The sequence below is a fragment of the Schistocerca piceifrons genome, chromosome 2, assembly GCF_021461385.2.
Source record: "Schistocerca piceifrons isolate TAMUIC-IGC-003096 chromosome 2, iqSchPice1.1, whole genome shotgun sequence".
NCBI classification, from domain to species: Eukaryota; Metazoa; Arthropoda; class Insecta; order Orthoptera; family Acrididae; genus Schistocerca; species Schistocerca piceifrons.
In genome coordinates this window covers 76,915,511-76,935,758 of record NC_060139.1, presented here as the reverse complement: position 1 = coordinate 76,935,758, position 20,248 = coordinate 76,915,511, and the positions used below count along the sequence as shown (strand labels likewise).

General features: G+C 42.6%; 1 protein-coding gene across 1 annotated transcript in view; it reads right to left on the bottom strand.

The window, feature by feature from the left end:
- The window catches only part of LOC124775159 (serpin B6-like), a 68,672-nt gene extending 49,238 nt beyond the window's left edge, over nucleotides 1-19,434 (bottom strand). The window contains exons 1-2 of the mRNA XM_047249999.1: nucleotides 19,366-19,434; nucleotides 3,964-4,053 (exon numbers count right to left, since the gene is read on the bottom strand). Coding sequence (XP_047105955.1) covers nucleotides 3,964-4,041 — 78 coding nt within the window. The 5' untranslated portion in view covers nucleotides 4,042-4,053; nucleotides 19,366-19,434. The remainder of the gene's footprint in view (nucleotides 1-3,963; nucleotides 4,054-19,365) is intronic.
- Nucleotides 19,435-20,248: the final 814 nt, after the last annotated feature.

Sequence of the window (20,248 nt, the reverse complement as noted above, 5' to 3'; positions counted from 1 at the left end):
CGCTTTAACAGCATGCGTTCTTACAAGGGAACCTCCCCATCGCACCCCCCTCAGATTTAGTTATAAGTTGGCACAGTGGATAGGCCTTGAAAAACTGAACACAGATCAATCGAGAAAACAGGAAGAAGTTGTGTGGAAGGATGAAAAAAATAAGCAAAATATACAAACCGAGTAGTCTATGCACAAGATATGCAACAACAAGGAGAAGACCATGGTTCAAGTCTTCCTTCGAGTGAAAAATTTAATTTTTTATTTTCAGACAGTTATTATCTGTCCGTCCGTCCGTCTGATGCGATCACTTTTTTGGGAGTGATTATCATATCCACAAGAAAACCTAAATCGGGCAAGGTAGAAGAATCTTTCTACCCATTCGTCAAGTGTACAAGTTAGGCGGGTCGACAACATATGCCGTCACCAGTGTCGTATAGAATATATCAGACCTGTTTTCCTGTGGAGGAATCGGTTGACCCATGACCTTGCGATCAAACTTTTTCGGTTCCCATTGGAGCGGCACGTCCTTTCCTATACTAATCGCACGGTTTAGTGGTGCGGTCACAAAACACAGACACTAAACTTATTACAGCGAACAGAGACGTCAGTGAACGAACGGACAGATAATAATTGTCTGAAAATAAAAAATTAAACTTTTCACTCGAGGGATGACTTGAACCAAGGACCTTCCGATCCGCAGCTGCTCACGCTTACCACGGGACCACGGCGCTCCTTAACACATACTCTCCTTGATGTTGCTTGCCTTGCACATGGACAACTCAGTTTGTATATTTTGTTTGTTTTTTTCATTCTTCCACACAACTTCTTCCTGTTTTCTCGATTGACCTGTGTTCAGTTTTTCAAGGCCTATCCACTGTGCCAACTTATAACTAAATCTTAGGGGGGGGTGCGATGGGGAGGTTCCCTTGTTGGAAATGATAAGTTCACATAGGTACATGTATCATATTGGAACAACCGAAATAAAATGTTCAAACGTAGCTACGTTCTGTATTTTAATTTAAAAAAACCTACCTGTGCCAACTGTTCATCTAAAATTGTGAGCCATATGTTTGTGACTATTACAGCGCCATTTATCACAAAGCGAAAAAAGTGGTCCAACTAAAACATTCATATTTGTTTACGTACTACACGAATATGTGATAAAAAATGGGGGTTACTATTTAAAAAAACGCAGTTGATATCCGTTTGACCTATGGCACCGCTATCTAGTGGAGCGGGCCAACGATAGCGCCATCTGGTTTCCCCCTTCAAGATGGACAAGTTTAGTTCTTTGTAGTTTTTTCGTTTGACGCTTATTTGGTGAGATATTTGGTCCGATCACGATCAATGGACCACCCTGTATACAATGAGGTGAACAGCGATATGCACATATACAGATGGCGATAGTATCGCGTACACAAGGAAATAAAGGGCAGTACATTGGAGGAGCTGTCATTTACACTCATGTAATTTATTCGAAAAGGCTTCCGATTTGAATATGGCCCTACTACGGGCATTAATAAACTTTCAATGCGGAATGGTAGTTGGAGCTAGACCCATGGGACGTTCCATTTCCGAAATCGTTAGGTAATTCAATATTCCAAGATCCACAGTGTCAAGGATGTGCCGAGAACACCAAATTACAGGCACGACCTCTCACCACAGACAATGCAGTGGCCGACGGCCTTCGCGTGACGACCGACAGCAGCGGCGTTTGCGTGGAGTTGTCAGTACTAACAGACAATCAACAGTGCTTGAAATCACCTCAGATCAATACGGAACGTACGACGAAAGTATCCGTTAGGACAAAGCGGGAAAATCTGGCGTTAGTGGGCTGTGGCAGCAGATCACCGATGTCAGTGCCTTTGCTGACAGCACAACATCGACCGCAGCTCCTCTCCAGGACTAGATGACTGGAAAATCGCTCCCTGGCCAGATGAGTCCCGATTTCAGTTCGTGAGAGCTGATGGTAGGTTTCGAGTGTGGCGCAGACCCCACGAAGCCACTGACGAAAATTCTCAACAAGCTGGTGGAGGCTCCATAATGGTGTGGGCTGTATTTACAAGGAACACTGCCTGGAAATGGTTATGTTAAAGTACTTGGAGACCATTTCCAGCCATTCATCGACTCCCTGTTTCGAAACAACAAAGGACTTTATACTACGCGCCAAGTCATTGGGCCACAATCGTTCACCGAGCGAGGTGGCGCAGTGGTTAGCACACTGGACTCGCATTCGGGAGGACGACGGTTCAATCCCGTCTCCGGCCATCCTGGTTTAGGTTTTCCGTGGTTTCCCTAAATCGCTTCAGGCAAATGCCGGGATGGTTCCTTTGAAAAGGCACGGCCGACTTCCTTCCCCATCCCTCCCTCATCCGAGCTTGCGCTCCGTCTCTAATGACCTCGTTGTCGACGGGACGTTAAACACTAATCTCCTCCTCCTCCACAATCGTTCGCGAATCGTTTGAGGAACGTTCTGGACAATTCGAGCGAATGGTTTGGCCACCCAGATCGCCCGACATGAATCCCATCGAACATTTGTGGAATCTAACCGAGATGTCAATTCGTGCACAAAGTGTACACCGGCAAGTTTTGGCCGTTACAGACGGCTTTAGAGGCAGCATGGCTCGGCATGTCTTCAGGGGACTTCCAACCACTTACTGAGTCCATGCCATGACGGGTTGTTGCATTACGCCTGAAAAAAGCAAGACCGACACGATATTAAGGGGTATCCCATGACTTTTGTCACTTCAGTCAACATCGTAGATGTTTGAGACATGAAAAGGTCTCTGGAACCATATAGTTTTATTTGGTTCAATTAAACTTCCTATCAACTGGAAATCCGGAACGGAGTTTCGCAAGGAGATTTTAAGTCTCAAAAACCAATCTCAACATTCCCCCAATGCAGTTTGCAGATCCCTGATTATCAATAAGCACCCTAATTTTGGTCATGAAATTGTACCATTTCCCATTTTGAAACTCGTACATAATTTTTAATGATCAGCAGAGGATTTAAACACAGCGTGTTTGAAAATATCCCTGAAAATCAATGATACGAAAAACAGAATCAAGTATAACCTATTTAATGAAAAGGAAATGGGGGAAATTAAAGATGGTGTTCTGGAGACAATTGTGGAGAATTGTTTTGTGGTGACGGAGGAATGTTGGATGGGCAGCAAAATAAAAGGAATATAGTGAAAGTTAAAGTGCATGTTAAAGTGCGTATTCAAAACTGTGTTTCTGATGCATGTGAAAACTGTACTTGCAGTTCTGACGTAAGGCATTTCGACATGGACTGTTAGTGTGAAAAGCATTCGCAAACTGAGGTTTACTCAAATAGTAATGGATAAATACATGTTGAGAAAGAGAGGAGGAAGGGAGATTGTACCCGACGACAAGTAAGTCATTAAAGATGAAGCCCAAGCTCAGATGGAGGAAGGATGGGAAGGGAATCGGCCGGGACCTTTCAAAGGAACCATTCCGGCATTTACCTTAAGTGATTTGGGGAAATTACGGTAAACCTAAATCTGGGGTTTCGGACGGGGATTTAAAACGGGGTTTATACCATATGTGAGTCGAATGTGGCAACCACTGTTCATCCTCACTCGGTGCCTGTTGAGAACTACTTGAGAAAATAACCAAGTGGGTCAAGGCGCAGACACGACTGGAAGACGTTATTACGACTAACGGGAGTGAAGTGGTGTTGGCAGGGCCTGAAGCCAGGTTAATGGTTTATGCTGACAGATAAGAAAAGAACCAAGGCATAGCCTAACTGAAGATGAGTGGATGATATTAGAGAACATGGAGACAGGAACATAATTCATGGAAAAGTATAGAGGAGACATTCCATCAGTTGATGTTCAGTAACGATAAATTAGAATGACAACTTTTTATTAATTTATTTCCTCATGAATTACACAGAATATTTTACTTTGGATATGTCGCGGAACACCTTTTTATGTCACAAAAACTTACCTTGTAGAGGTCGAATGTAAATAAGGAGTTTGCTTGCGATATCGTCTGCAGCGCGACGTTAGTTTCTCCATCGGCCATCTTTATGTTTATCTGCACAGAGGAAGATTGTTACAAGAACTGCAGTCTGTGAGAGAAGAACGAGAAATTATCGTGTCTATCATGTCAAGAGATCACAGTAAAACATCAGACAGGGAACTAAGTTATACGTTTGCAGGTCCGTTGCAGTCTCTGTAGCCGATGTCGCTAGCTCACCCGCGTGCGGTGGCGCTCCAGTCATAGAGAAAAGTTTAGAATTCTGGTGGTGAAAGGAAATTTCATAGCAAATCATTGGGCGGAAAGTGGAGGAGAGGCGGTCTTTATCTTGACGCTATCTGCTCTTAACGCCAGAGAATGAAATTTAAGCTTTGCGTATAATGGAATGACACCACTCAATAAACGATTTTTAATGGAATTAGTTCATAAACGACTAACCATCATTTTCTTTGAAGGTGTATTATAACTTTCCCTCCCTAATTACCCAACTAGGCATAAAATAATATAAATTTGGCAAAGTGCTCTGCATTCAGGCCGACTGAGACGCAACAGTAAAAGTCAAACAAAAGGCAAGGAATGACTTTATTGACTTTCGGAATATATCCATCATCAGAAAGCTACAAAAAATCAGATACAAAAATATTTTACGAAACATAGTAATGGACAGCTATAGAACTCCACTTCAATCGAAATCACCTGACGCTAAATTATACTACATGTACTCGGAAATTTGGCGTTTCAAGATGTATCTGAAACAAACCCTTGAATTCTAACTACACAGTGGAAGCTATAAGGAACGCTCTTCCTTAATTTCGTATCGAGTTGAAGAAATGTGGGATTTCTCCAGCTTTCTTTTTGTGCTCGAATATGCAAACAGATCCGTATGAATCCAAAACTACTAGTGCTTCAGTCACAAATAAAGCTCCATAAAAGTTATTTATTAATGTGTCCAATCATAGATGGACTCCAAGATCCAAATTATGAATTTATGACATTGGGAGTGTATCACGATTTTAATATATGGCGATCTGACAAACCCCGATATAGTTGTCAATCCTCACACAACATAAGAAAAAAAATTATGTAACTGATCCTAACTGGTTAATGTTCGTAAATGACCTGTTCGGGATCAGAGGGACAAAGATTAATCCCAGTTAGATAAGAATAGTAGGTTTCTATCAAGACATTTATTTCAAAAATCAGCGGAATTGAAAAACAGAATCTGTACAATTACAGCGTTCGGTTAACTGTACTGGTCGACTAAGTTAAAAATTAACACAACACTTATCCTCTATGCAAAAATCCCGTCCCCCGTTTTCATGACAGGAATAGTTAAATGGTTGATACTGTCTAGCCTCTTTATTAGTAAAAACCGCCACCCTGACTGGCGCTGACAAGAAGAGAGCTCACACAACAATCTAGCGGAACTGAAAACATTTATCACTACCGTTTTCTGTTTCTCTAGGCGTGGAACAATATATCATCATAAATAGTGGAGTGGACAGCATGTCTGTCACGTCGATCTGTGGAAGGCTGAAGTCGTCGTGGAGATGAAGTATGATGTTATAGCGTCCCCAATGAAATAATAAGAAAAGGCTTAAAAAACAGTATTTATAAAGAAGAGACATTTAAAAATTGAATAATATACATTTTTCTCATGTATCCGTATTATAATAATTTCTCTGTGTAAGTTTCGAGGGCAAAGTAATATAACAAAATGATCTAAAGAGACAAGATACGTTCTTTTGTTAATTTTTTAGTCGTCTTCACTTCTCTTGTCTTGATAGCGTGTAAGACGGACATCTTGCGAGAGCTGCCAAATGTAAGCATATTTGTACTAATTAAGCAGATAATATATTTATTTAATATCATTGTTCACTTTTATTTTGTAAGAGGTGATCCCGATTTCATGTCCGACTTCCTTGAATTAACCTGCATTCGAGTAATTTACAGTGCAACAATCGCAGCGGCCGATGCAGCCAACGACGCCATTACGTGGCGACATTAACTTATAAAAATGAGCGGAAGCGAAAAACTCGCCCGCTATGAACATAATATACATTTTTGTTCTACAGCCGCCCGACGTTGCAGAAAATACGTAGCTTCAGGATTCTTATTTTCAGTAAAACAGCCGAGAGCCAGAGCCAGGACTCCGACTACAATGCAATGGTTAACGGAGGTAAGAAAAAAATAGTCTCGCGCATGTGTGGGCCGCAATTATAATTAATAACTAAAGATTTTTTGCTTTAAAGTGAACTGACTAGCCGAGGAAATTAATATGAAAAGTTTATTCCATTGTTCAACATATTTGCTCATGTTTTAAGATTCAGCGACACTTAACGTTCATTAGCGTAACAATTTCCACTGAAGATTAATATTGTTAAAAAAGAGAACTTCATAAAAGCATTTAATTGTAAATCAAAATTGAATGAAATCATTTTGATTAAGGCCCACCACGTAAGTCGTCAACAATCACCATTACCAATCAATTTCTGTAGTAAATAATAAATTAAATTACGACGGCCGACGGACGCGAGAAAGTGCAGATGTGAAATAATTACACAGAGGACGTGAACTGCATCCACAAACTTCTACAATCGAAGTTACTAATCTACAAAGTCCGTTCATGAGTCATGACAGTGTGTTTGCAAACTTACCACGAGCAGACACTCGCCTCAAGTGAGCGGACGTACGTGGGAACTTCAGAATGCCTGAAGCCCCACGGAGAACCAAAATGATTTCAAGCGACCCAATCACAACTTTCTCTGACTAAGTTTGAAAGTGATGGCTGGACGCTTTGTCAGCGATGTATCTAAGAAGCTATATGCTCTCGAGCAACATGTGTCGGCTGGACACCCACCGCAGAGATCCCACAATACTTTCTGCCTCGATATTAGCAAATCTTGGTTCACTAATGCGGAGTCCTGACCAAGCCAATGACGCCCTTCGTTACAACCTGATTTCCTCTCACACTTTGTAGACATGAAACCGCTGACCAACCCCGAGTTGTTCATAAAGAGTGATCTAGAAGCTTCCCGAACAATTGAAAGCACTATGTGCCCGAAAAGGCGTCCCGTATAAAGCAGCAGTACAGTGCTTTGCATTCTGCGTAGCAAGAATTCTTAACCGTTGACTCTGTGTGGCGACAGGAGACACATTCCAGTGCAGTTGAAAACACTGCAGGCAATACTCGTTTGATCGTTTTCTTTACTGCACCCTTTCAACTTTCGCCCGCACCCCTGATAACTGGAGACGATGCTCGCTGGGCCGTTCCACAGGACAGGTTTGCGGCAGGCTGTAAAATTCCGCCATTTGGACACTGAAAAACAACTCCCATCTCACCCCCGACCTGCTCGAAGTCCGTAGCTTTCTCAGCCTCCATTGCCGTCCAATCAAGTGCACAAATTAGTTTTGTAAAGCACGCTGTACTACAGTTGTTAGTGTGAGGCTGTCCATTATCAACCAATACCATTAATAAACTGATAATCTCACCTAAGCTTCGATCACAAATGTTATAAATAAGTTAATCTAATCGACCAAATTAATTATATTAATTGATCATATAAGGAGTCAAAATACCGCCCCCTTACAAAATTAGCAGTTTTTGCAATGCTAAGCTCAAAGCTGCATTCACCTTTGAGGAAACATCGCCCATCAAAAACAGTTACAAGATATCGATGTTAAAAGAAACTAAAATTTCGCATGCGACAGTAATGGCATCCCTGGGTATCACCAGTTTGTAAACTAGTGTTCCAAAGAAAGAGACTCTGACTGGATCTTCTTAAGCGTATGAAACTGACAGTAGAAGCTACTGATTGGATTTTTTGCGTATAACGCTAGCCTTTAACTGTTTCACTTTCAATGGTAAGGCTTATCTTCAAAAGGATGGCTTGGCAATGGGTTGATACCTTTCTGGCCTTTTGGTTGACATTTCATTAATTAACTAGGAAGGAAATTCTTTGCGAATAATAGGGTAGTGTAGCATCAACGTGGCAGACATGCCCTTCATTCGAGTATTTATGGTGATATGTGCTACGACTTGAGACATAGACAACCGTAATGATGCAGGTTTTAGTCAGAAAGGGGCTACACAGTATCAACCATTTAACTGGGCCTGTCATGCAAAACGGCGGACGCGATGGGTGATTCTTCGATTTGCAAAGAATTACGTAAACTATTGAAATGTTGCATTTGTTACGCACAATGCTAGTTTTTAATTGTTTTCTGTTTTGCAAAGAATTATGGCAGTGTCTGCTAATATTTTTGTGGCACTTAGAGGAACAGATTTAGGACTTAGCAGGCTCGTTCAGTCTATTGCATTCAACAATATGCTTCACTTTAGAGTTCGAACCAAACAGAAGCCTTAACTACTTATACACGAATGTTAATAGCCAATATATTTGTTTCTCGTTAGATGTTTTCAGAAAACCATCCTCCACTGATGTAATTATTAATGAGGACTCTTGCCGCTCGCGCACGCATAAGCGTGCTTTTTTCCTGTCAGTATTCATCACGTTAGCTAAACTTAAGCTTAGTATGCCTTAAAAAATTGATATAATCACACCAATAGGTCTGAAAAATGGTTACACTGGAAGTCCTATACAGAGCATCTGTGAATCGGTTTTCAATAGAAGGAAAAATCTATTCATGGTCCTCCCGAGAGTCCGCCTACATTTCCATCTATATCTTATAGGGGTCATTTCTGTGGACGAATTGACAATGCGTTTAAATAAGCCGATATACAAATTGGGTTCCACACGTACAAGAAACTTATGACGGTTTTCTGCATGACTGTTGACAAAAAGTAGAATAAATTTACAGAGTCGCGAATGTATAAAATCATTTGTGGATCCTGTAATTGCGTTTGTATTGAGCAGACAGGGCGTGACTTACTAACTAGATTCAGGGAACACTTAATAAAAATACTACCGCTGTGGGTTGTCATTTCAGTCATAAGAAGTATCGTGTAGATACGATTGAAAAATCTCTAACAATCTTACACACAGAGCCAAAAGCTTAGACCTAAACTTTTTGGAAAAAATTGTGATTTATAAGCATATTACTGTCAACCAATACGCAGTCTTGAATAAAGAGTTCCGCCCCCACAGGAAACCGTTCTTTAGTATTTTCCAGGATTTGTTATCAGTGTGTCTGTGTGGTACCAACGTTTGATTCTGATAATCGATCCTTTTTCCGTTTAATTTTCTTATAATGCACTTCCCTTGTTCTTCTTCTCTTCTTCCCTTCCTCCCTTCCTTTTATCCCTCCTCTCATTTGTACTGCCCAGGTTTATACTTTATGGATGGGATGCACGCTTACATTTTGTACTTTATACTTTCAGTTTATAACTTCTGTAAAGGTTCGTGAGACGCTATGATTTTAAAGTTTGACGGTACATGGCATCGAGTAACGTTTCCTGTATTTCATAAAATACTAGTTTCCTCCTCTTCTTCCTCGCACTGCCCCCTCCCTCTCCCCCACTAATTTCTATCGCCTGTGTTTTATATTTTACGGGTTGAGATATACGATTACACTATGTACTTCAGACTTTGAGTTTATAGTTTTTGTAAAGGGTCAAAGACGCTGCTATTTTAACGTTTGACATCATATGGAACCAGGTCATATTTCCTCGTTTTGTATGGAGATAACATGTAATCGCCCACGACTGATTTTGGTTATACGAAGTATTTCCCATGTTTCATTAAAAAATTGGTTGTACTCGTTAGCACAAAATTCTTCTATTTGATGTAAGTGCAGTGGCGCATATTTGATACTTTCTGGTACCGTATTTGGGTATGACAGACGGACTCTTCTACTTTTAACGAAAATACAGTATTCCCCTTCACCTGTCTTACTAACTTTATTTAAATTTGTGGCATATGTTTGTATTGATATTTTGTCTTTTAATTTTACTTCGCGTGTCGTAAGGCATAGTTGTTGTGGTTGTACGTAGCTTTTGACGATTTGTTAGACCACGTAATACTCTTGAATTTAAACAAATATTTGGTGCAACCCTTTATCACTGAAAATTCGTCACTACAATTTGTAAAGAAAATATTTCTATTGTAATAAGTTGGTTCACAGCCATTAGACACACGGCATGATAAATGCACATTACTTGATGATCTTTGGTCTCACTATACGTTTTGTAATGCCACAAGGTGGAAAAAAGTTTTCTTCGTCCGCACCAGGTGATTTCACTGAAAGTGGAGTGCTGAAACTATCCATTACTACATATAAATATTTTTGGATTTATTTTTTGTAAATATCTGATGATGGATAAATTCCGAAATGCGTCATATTTGAAGTAAAGTCATTTCTTGCCCGATGTCTTTTTACCATTGCGACCAAATCAGCCTGACTGCAGGATTACTGATTATTACAATAATTATCGCCTGCATCCTGCATGACTTTATGTCACACCTAAATTACGTCAGTTTTTGCTACAAGATATGGCTTTTCGACAGTGTATAACATGGAATGACATTATGAATAAAATTTTAAGAACTAGAATAGTAAATTCTGAGCAGATTTTCGTTTCACAGTACTGTCACGAAATGTACTACAAAAAAAAGTGGATGCTTCAGATAGTCTTATTTACATCGTGAAGGCTTGTTCACGTAGCTTCGCTTGCGTACGCATATGTTTCACACACTTTGTACACATCTTTCATACATATTTGTAGTTACTTTCGCCCTACTGTTTTATCTGAATCCTGAGGAAACGTAGTTCTGTCTAGGTAAGATGTGTTCAAAAAATTCGTGGCAAGTGTCTGATGCTCCACGGTATTACGATATGTGACTTCTGAGAGGTAGTTAAATATGTTTGCGTTATTCAGCCGTGTGGCATGAGCATTGGCACCGAAACACTCAGACAAACGTGTTGGCTTAAACTGTAGCGTTCATAATCGAAACTTGGCTGACGCAATGAGCAACACAAGTAAGAGACCGTTACATATCCAAGCCAACTAAATACACGAAAGAAATGCCGAGAGGTAGTTCTTGAACATTTTTTCAAGTCACCCCTTCTGATTGCCACCCCACCTCTACGGGCAATAAGCGTATCTTGTTCCTACAGTATTTTTATACACATACTGAGTCATGTACATGGCATATTTGATAGAAATCGCTCCAGGCGTTCCTTAATTGTGCTTTTATTCCACCCATTTTCCGCCCTCAACCATAGGGTTGATAAGTGTGTCTTACTGTCACAATATTTTTCTCTTTTTTCTAGATACGTATGATATGTGTGCCAAGTTTGGCAGAAATTGCTTCAGGCGCCGCCTTACTCCGAAAACTATGATTTTGATACTAATATTGTTCCTTCTCGAATCCTTTTACGTGCGATGGCTTCTCACCGCATATGTCCATGCGTGCCAATAGAGATGATAAGAGTATATTATCCTAACTGTATTTTTATAGAAATAATTACATTATACAAATAATGAGTATTGCATATAGAAAATGTGGGTGACTATACTCTACTTACGCTTCTGATGCGAAAAATTTTCACTCACGACCCCTGTCTACACTACTTGCCATTAAAATTGCTACACCAAGAAGAAATGCAGATGATAAACAGGTATTCATTCAAATGGTTCAAATGGCTCTGAGCACTATGGGACTCAACTTCTGAGGTCATTAGTCCCCTAGAACTTAGAACTAGTTAAACCTAACTAACCTAAGGACATCACAAACATCCATGCCCGAGGCAGGATTCGAACCTGCTACCGTAGCGGTTTTGCGGTTCCAGACTGCAGCGCCTTTAACCGCACGGCCACTTCGGCCGGCAAACAGGTATTCATTGGAAAAGTATATTATACTAGAACAGACATGTGGTAACACTTTCACGCAATTTGGGTGCAAAGATCCTCAGAAATCAGTACCCAGAACAACCATCTCTGGCCCTAAGAACGGCCTTGATACGCCTGGGCATTGAGTCAAACAGAGCTTGGATGGCGTGTACAGGTACAGCTGCTAATGCAGCTTAACACGATTCCACAGTTCATTAAGAGTAATGACTGGCGTATTGTGACGAGCCAGTTGCTCGGCCACCATTGACCAGACGTTTTCTAATTGGTGAGAGATCTGGAGAATGTGCTGACCAGGACAGCAGTCGAACATTTTCTGTATTCAGAAAGGCCCGTACAGGACCTGCAACATGCGGTCGTGCATTATCCTGCTGAAATGTAGGGTTTCGCAGGGATCGAATGAAGGATAGAGCCACGGGTCGTAACACATCTGAAATGTAGCGTCCACTGTTCAAAGTGCCGCCAGTGCGAACAAGAGGGGACCAAGACGTGTAACCAATGGCACCCCATACCATCATGCGGGTGATACGCCAGTATGGCGATGACGAATACACGCCTCCAATGTGCATTCATCGCGATGTCGCCAAACACGGATGCGACCATCATGATGCTTTAAACAGAGTCTGGATTCATCCGAAAAAATGACGTTTTGCCATTCGCGCACCCAGGTTCGTCGTTGAGTACACCATCGCAGGCGCTCTTGTCTGTGATGCAGCGTCAAGGGTAACCGCAGCCAAGTTCTCCGAGCTGATAGTCCATGCTCTTGCAAACGTCGTCGAACTGTTCGTGCAGATGGTTGTTGTCTTGAAAACGTCCCCATGTGTTAACTCAGGGATCGAGACGTGGCTGCACGATCCGTTACAGCCATGCGAATAAGATGCATGTGATCTCGACTGCTAGTGATACGAGGCCGTTGGGATCCAGCACGGCGTTCCGTATTACCCTCCTGAACCCACCGATTCCATACTCTGCTAACAGGCATTGGATCTCGACCAACTCGAGCAGCAATGTCGTGATACGATAAACCGCAATCGCGATAGGCTACAATCCGACGTTTATCAAAGTCGGAAACGTGATGGTACGCTTTTCTCCTCCTTACACGAGGCATCACAACAACGTTTCACCAGGCAACGCCGGTCAACTGCTGTTTGTGTATGAGAAATCGGTTGGAAACTTTCCTGATGTCAGCACGTTGTAGGTGTCGCCACCGGCGCCAACCTTGTGTGAATGTTCTGAAAAGCTAATCATTTGCATATCACAGCATCTTCTTCCTGTCGGTTAAATCTCGCGTCTGTATCACGTCTTCTTCGTGGTGTAGCAATTTTAATGGCCAGTAGGGTATTACGGGAGATAGGTAGATTGTAACTGGCAGATGTATCTAGTTTGGTTGAAGTCGACGCAGTGGTTTAGAATGTGAGGAAATTGTACACAAACATACAACGGTTTTTGCACATATGTCGATATATGTAACAGATAATAGTAAATGAAGCAGGATTTTAAAAATTTTGTGTTGCAACTATTTCTAGCCCGGAATCCTGTTGTGTACTACAGACCCCGGTGAATAGCATGACATACGTGAGTAAATGACAGAAGAGAAGCTAAAGCAGAAGCATCGATGGAAACCATACGTATTCTTGGAAAATGTTTTAATTTAGAAATGCGTTACACACCGTAAAATGAAACATTGTTTTGATTATGAATGAACTGTTATTTTAACATTATGACAGGTGTCATTGCACTAACAGACTTTCGACACTTAGTAAGCGCACAGTATTAAGATTTTCTGCGTGAATGTAAAATTGGAAAATTGGAAATTTGTGGTAAGATCCTATGGGACCAAACTGCTGAGGTCATCGGTCCCTAAGCTTACACACTACTTAATCTGACAAACTAAATTACGCTAAAGACAACACACACACCGATCCCCGAGGTAGGACTCGAACCTCCGACGGAGGGAGCCGCGCGAACCGTGACAAGGTGCCCAAGACCGAGCGGCTACCACACGCGGCTGTGGATGTAAACTGGTACGAGAGTCATACAACAACAGAAAAAGAATGTTATTAAAGGCTGTATTACGTGAATGCAATACAACATTTGTCGATTTTTCTACGTAATCCCCCTTAAGTTTCATACACTTGTACCAGCGATGGACAGGCTTCTGAATCCCACGTGCAAAGCGTTCTTGGTGGGGGCGTGTGAGTAACCAGTTATGCAATGCTGCCTGGACTTCCTCATCATTAGTCTCACATTCTTTGTTAATCTATGCCATTCTTTTCTTTTGTTTTGTACCTTTTGTAGTCTTCTTCTGATGTACGTCGCCGACGCAAGACGCGAATCGATTTGATGTCTGCTGAATGAAAAACATTTAACGTAAAATTATTGTACTATTATGTTCGTTTGCTGGTAAAAAACAAATAGAACCAAATGCGTTAAAACTATTTATAATTAATTATTGAAAAATCACTTTCTCTTCTAATTACACTCCTGGAAATGGAAAAAAGAACACATTGACACCGGTGTGTCAGACCCACCATACTTGCTCCGGACACTGCGAGAGGGCTGTACAAGCAATGATCACACGCACGGCACAGCGGACACACCAGGAACCGCGGTGTAGGCCGTCGAATGGCGCTAGCTGCGCAGCATTTGTGCACCGCCGCCGTCAGTGTTAGCCAGTTTGCCGTGGCATACGGAGCTCCATCGCAGTCTTTAACACTGGTAGCATTCCGCGACAGCGTGGACGTGAACCGTATGTGCAGTTGACGGACTTTGAGCGAGGGCGTATAGTGGGCATGCGGGAGGCCGGGTGGACGTACCGCCGAATTGCTCAACACGTGGGGCGTGAGGTCTCCACAGTACATCGATGTTGTCGCCAGTGGTCGGCGGAAGGTGCACGTGCCCGTCGACCTGGGACCGGACCGCAGCGACGCACGGATGCACGCCAAGACCGTAGGATCCTACGCAGTGCCGTAGGGGACCACACCGCCTCTTCCCAGCAAATTAGGGACACTGTTGCTCCTGGGGTATCGGCGAGGACCATTCGCAACCGTCTCCATGAAGCTGGGCTACGGTCCCGCACACCGTTAGGCCGTCTTCCGCTCACGCCCCAACATCGTGCAGCCCGCCTCCAGTGGTGTCGCGACAGGCGTGAATGGAGGGACGAATGGAGACGTGTCGACTTCAGCGATGAGAGTCGCTTCTGCCTTGGTGCCAATGATGGTCGTATGCGTGTTTGGCGCCGTGCAGGTGAGCGCCACAATCAGGACTGCATACGACTGAGGCACACAGGGCCAACACCCGGCATCATGGTGTGGGGAGCGATCTCCTACACTGGCCGTACACCACTGGTGATCGTCGAGGGGACACTGAATAGTGCACGGTACATCCAAACCGTCATCGAACCCATCGTTCTACCATTCCTAGACCGGCAAGGGAACTTGCTGTTCCAACAGGACAATGCACGTCCGCATGTATCCCGTGCCACCCAACGTGCTCTAGAAGGTGTAAGTCAACTACCCTGGCCAGCAAGATCTCCGGATCTGTCCCCCATTGAGCATGTTTGGGACTGGATGAAGCGTCGTCTCACGCGGTCTGCACGTCCAGCACGAACGCTGGTCCAACTGAGGTGCCAGGTGGAAATGGCATGGCAAGCCGTTCCACAGGACTACATCCAGCATCTCTACGATCGTCTCCATGGGAGAATAGCAGCCTGCATTGCTGCGAAAGGTGGATATACACTGTACTAGTGCCGACATTGTGCATGCTCTGTTGCCTGTGTCTATGTGCCTGTGGTTCTGTCAGTGCGATCATGTGATGTATCTGACCCCAGGAATGTGTCAATAAAGTTTCCCCTTCCTGGGACAATGAATTCACGGTGTTCTTATTTCAATTTACAGGAGTGTATAATTTTGTATTAATTGTTTTATCGTAGCTGCTAGAAGCGCAGCCATTGTTAGTTGCGATTATATAGCAACTTCGTCTGTACTTTTGGTCGAAATATCAAGGGTTTGTGTTTAACTAATTTGCAAAACAGTATTAATAATTTTTTGATGGCATCAATTTAAATGATTAATTATTTATTGAGCAAAGGAAAATCTTAATTAAAAAAGAAATCCTCTAGCTTTTGTTTGCCGCCATCTTAACTTTTATCTCACCGGCAAATTTAAATTACTTGAAACTGCAAACAATATTCCGATGTGTAAGAAATAAATGTGCACCGGTGGTACTGAACTCTATTTATAAAAGAAAAAAAATTAATCGAATCAGACTGCATTTTCTAAGAACAGTGCTGACGGTATTTATTGTTGAACACGATTTCATTGCTGATGCATGAGGCCAAAATTAAACTACGCACGAATCACGGAGAAAAATATTTCTGCTAGCATACGTCAGTGTTGTGTGCGGGTGGTGTTCTGTGGTTCCTTTTCATGATCAATTTGCTAAGAATAATTAAATCCGTCGAAGACAAAAATTATAAAAGCTCTGATGTACGATCTGTAATTTCAGTGATATGAACACAACTTACAGTCAACATTATTACAATTCGTCAGGTGGAATTCTTGTGCAATTTGAACAAAATAAGTATCCGGAAGAAGTTGTATGAATATTGCATTATACGTGTGTATAATATTGTCAGTATCATTTACAAAATCAAATCAATGCAACTGATAAATAACAGAGTGAATTCAAACCGCAGAATACCATAGAGTATCATATCATCCATATTCACTGCATTTGCCCATGTTGATGATACGCTAAACCGCCACACACCAAACTTTCATCTCCCGTTGCAGTAGGGTGAGGAAGTGCCTTCCCTTCCGCCTCGTACTGTCGCAGAAGCACCCTGCGCACATCCATGCGTCTTTCATTTTTCATATCAAGTGTTTTGGAACTCATCTCGCCCACAGTTTCTTGAATATCAGTACGTCACGAATAATATGTCGAACACTAATGTTCATCGTTACTGTAAAATCACTAATCGTAATATGCCTGTTTTCCTGTATCAACTCACAAACTCTCGCAATGTTGTTCTCCGTGACTACACAGAGCGTTCTGGTCGTGTCGAATCTTCAACACTCGTTACATCCCTCGTGCACTTGGTTTTGACTACAGCAACTTTCACCATTTTGCACTGACATCTGACGGTGAATTTCGATCAGCTAACAGAGATGTAATGGCACTCCGCTCAATGTGCGATTTGTGCTTTTACCAGGGGGGGGGGGGGATGTCTTAGGGGGTTAGTATAATTACATATGTTACTAGCTTGGACCGTGCCGTTACCCATGGTTAAACATTTATTTATAAGTAGATGTTAAGGCCGAAACTCACTATTCGCGCGTATGCACTATCAGAAAAGCCATCCCTTGTTATATCTTTAAAAGTACATTATAGGTAAAGCTTGTTTACAAAATCATCTACATACAGGTATACTACGGGAATCCAAATGTAAAGGCACATTTGTGAAAAGCTGTACTTATTCTGATGATAGAAAACTGAAACATGAGTTATTTTTCTACGTAACCTCCCTGGACTTCAATGCAGTTTTCACGACGTTTTACGAGTTTTTTTTATTTCATCCGAAAAAAATTTTTTCGGTTGCATTTGTAACCAATTTTGCACCGCAGCAATGACGTCTTCATCACTTTCAAATCTTCTCCCCTGTAGTGCTTCCGTTAAGGGTCCAAACATGTGAAAATCACTTGGAGCCAGGTGTGTACTGTATGGTGGATGTTCCAGCACCTCGAATCTCCAACTCCTTTATTGCGTCGGCTGTCCGTTTGGCAGAATGTGGGCGAGCATTATCTTGCTGCAGGATGACACCTCTTCACAGTTTTCCACGACGTTTGGATCTGTTTGCAGGTTTCAATTTCGTACGCAGCACATCACATCCACCATACAATACAGATCTGGCTCTAAAGCCTCGTTTACGCTGGGGCGACGTCTTGCAACATTGTGGCATGCTACGGAAATGTGGCGTGCGTCGTCTTGTAGCATGCTACAGCAGGCAACATCTTGCGGCGTACGTTGCATGCGGCAGGTTAATTTATACCAAAGCAACAGAATTTGTGCCACACGTGTGTCGGTCTTGCAGTATAAAGGATGATAAAGTATCGCAGCGGCGGCCTACTTGGTACTTGCACATGCAGCTAACAACGGAAATGAAAACCAAAGGAAAAGAAAACGATGGTGGAAGAGAAGAGTATTTAAAGAAGGTCCACGAAACAGTATCCTAGGAACTAGAAGCAGACGATGGTGCGTGATTTAGTAAAGTGTGCTTTCGTCCCAGGAGCGTTAGTCCGCGCCATACCGTTGCCAAAAGGTGACCTAATGGTGAATGTTCGCACAGGTACCTGGCCGGTCACCATCCTGTGTCAGGGCCCGGGGTGGGACTTTCAGCCCCCAGCTCACCCAACTCTGCGGTACGACTGCTGCGGCATGACTGCCACACTACTTCCCTCGTAAACTCGCAAGTAAACGGATGACGCACCTTAGACGAAAGTAACAATGACAACATGTGAATGATGATTTAGTTCTAAATGTTTTGAAATGCTTAACTACTACATAACACTTTTTGAAAATTAATAAGCAAACATATTAATAGTATTAATAGTAAGACTGTATTAAAAACCTTCAGTGTTCGGCTCCACAAATTTAAATTATATGTAAAGTTTTACTCCAGTGTGTGGGAAATAAACATCCCAGGTTGGGATGCATAAACTACAGCCAGAGGAGGGGATGGTCTGATGCAGAGGGGGGGGGAAATTCCCCCCCTCCCATCCCCCCTGCAAATCGCACACTGACTCCGCTACTCCACGTTGGTGCAAACCGGCGAGGATGCCGCCATCTTCTTTAACTGATTCCCGGCACCCCGTTCGTGAGGCTGGCATGCCAGGCCCACCGATAAGAAATCTAGGAGACTACACAAAAAAAGAAAAATATCATAAACGTTGTCGAAGTTTTATATTTTCATAACGTCTTTTCCGCTGGCTTACCAGGGCCATAGATAACAGTTCTAGGAGACCACACAAAAAAGAAAAAAAATCATACTTTGTCGAAGTTTTATATCTTTTTAACATGTTTTCCGCTTATTTAGTGAACGAACCTTTTACATGCCGCTGGTCGCTTGCGCCGTTACAGAAACTGGTTGAGTTTGTAAAACTAGCAGCATTAAGCAGGATTATAAACTATAAGCAAGGACGTAAGTATATCGCAAACTATAGCTGCTCCTAGGCATAATGTGCGATCAATTTTTGAGAGTGACAAGTAAAATATGGAAAATAAAAGTATTTAGTTGGGTGTTATAGGATAGGTATTACTCTACATGTAACTCAGCCGAGATTTTCTCTTCGCACTAGAGAACAATAGGCAGGAGTTAAGGCTCCATAACATTTTTAACTTAATGTTGTCGTTAACTATGTGCCAGGGTACTCGATTTCTGAAGACAAGCTACTCACATACAACACATCTGATTCGTACATATCGATGGCAGGCAACGATGTGCTCCATTCAGTTGGTACCTTGTGCCTACACTATGTACGCTAGTGGCCTGCAGTACGTACCTCGACGCGCTCACGGTGATCCTATGTCTGCGCTGCCGCGGAACTCAATTGCAGTCCGTCTACAGCGCTGTAGTATTTTAAACCGCCGGCTACAGCTCATCTTGTTTTTTTTTTTTTTTTTTTTTTTTTTTTTTTTTGTTGTGGAAGTGACATATGCCCTCTTTCCTGACCGCAAACGGCAGTAGGCTTGTGACGCAACCGAGTCCTTGAAATCCCCGCTAATGACGCGATGCGGGTTGCGGGTCTCCCGGGGCCGCGCAGCACGACTCCAGATAATACGCGGCAACACTCCTGCTCCAGGACGTCCCACTTGCAACGGCGTAGTAACTTAAACGTATTGCTATTTTTTTGTACTTATCACTAAACGCGCAAAGCAGGAAACTCCATCTTTTCTGTATAATCTGCACGTTGACATACCCGCCCGTCACTCCAGGCCAATGTGCACGGAGTTCGGAAATTCCTGTTACAGACTTCTAGGATTTGCAGAGGGGAGTGAGTACATAATATTTTGAATAGACATGCATGTCCGGAACTGCAGCCGTTTGAAACTAGGTTTACTAGGTAAGTATGCAACGGGGCGGGGGCAGAATTACGACGGATCAGCTGATGTCATATGACGTCTATCTTACATCTCTCACCTGGTTCGAGACTCATGCATGTGTCTGTCAGTGTAAGAGCAACATGGTTGTGTACACGTTTGCAGAACACAGTGCAGTGACTTGATCCTTCTGAAAGGGGAAGCTCACAGTAATGGAAGAGCGGTTCATGGTTCATCGCCTTTATCAAGATCGTTCTTCGACTCCTTTTCGCCACAATTACGCAACGGCTTCAAGAAAGGGCACCTTCACCGTCAGCAGGCGTGACTTTCGTGCTCCGCCACACA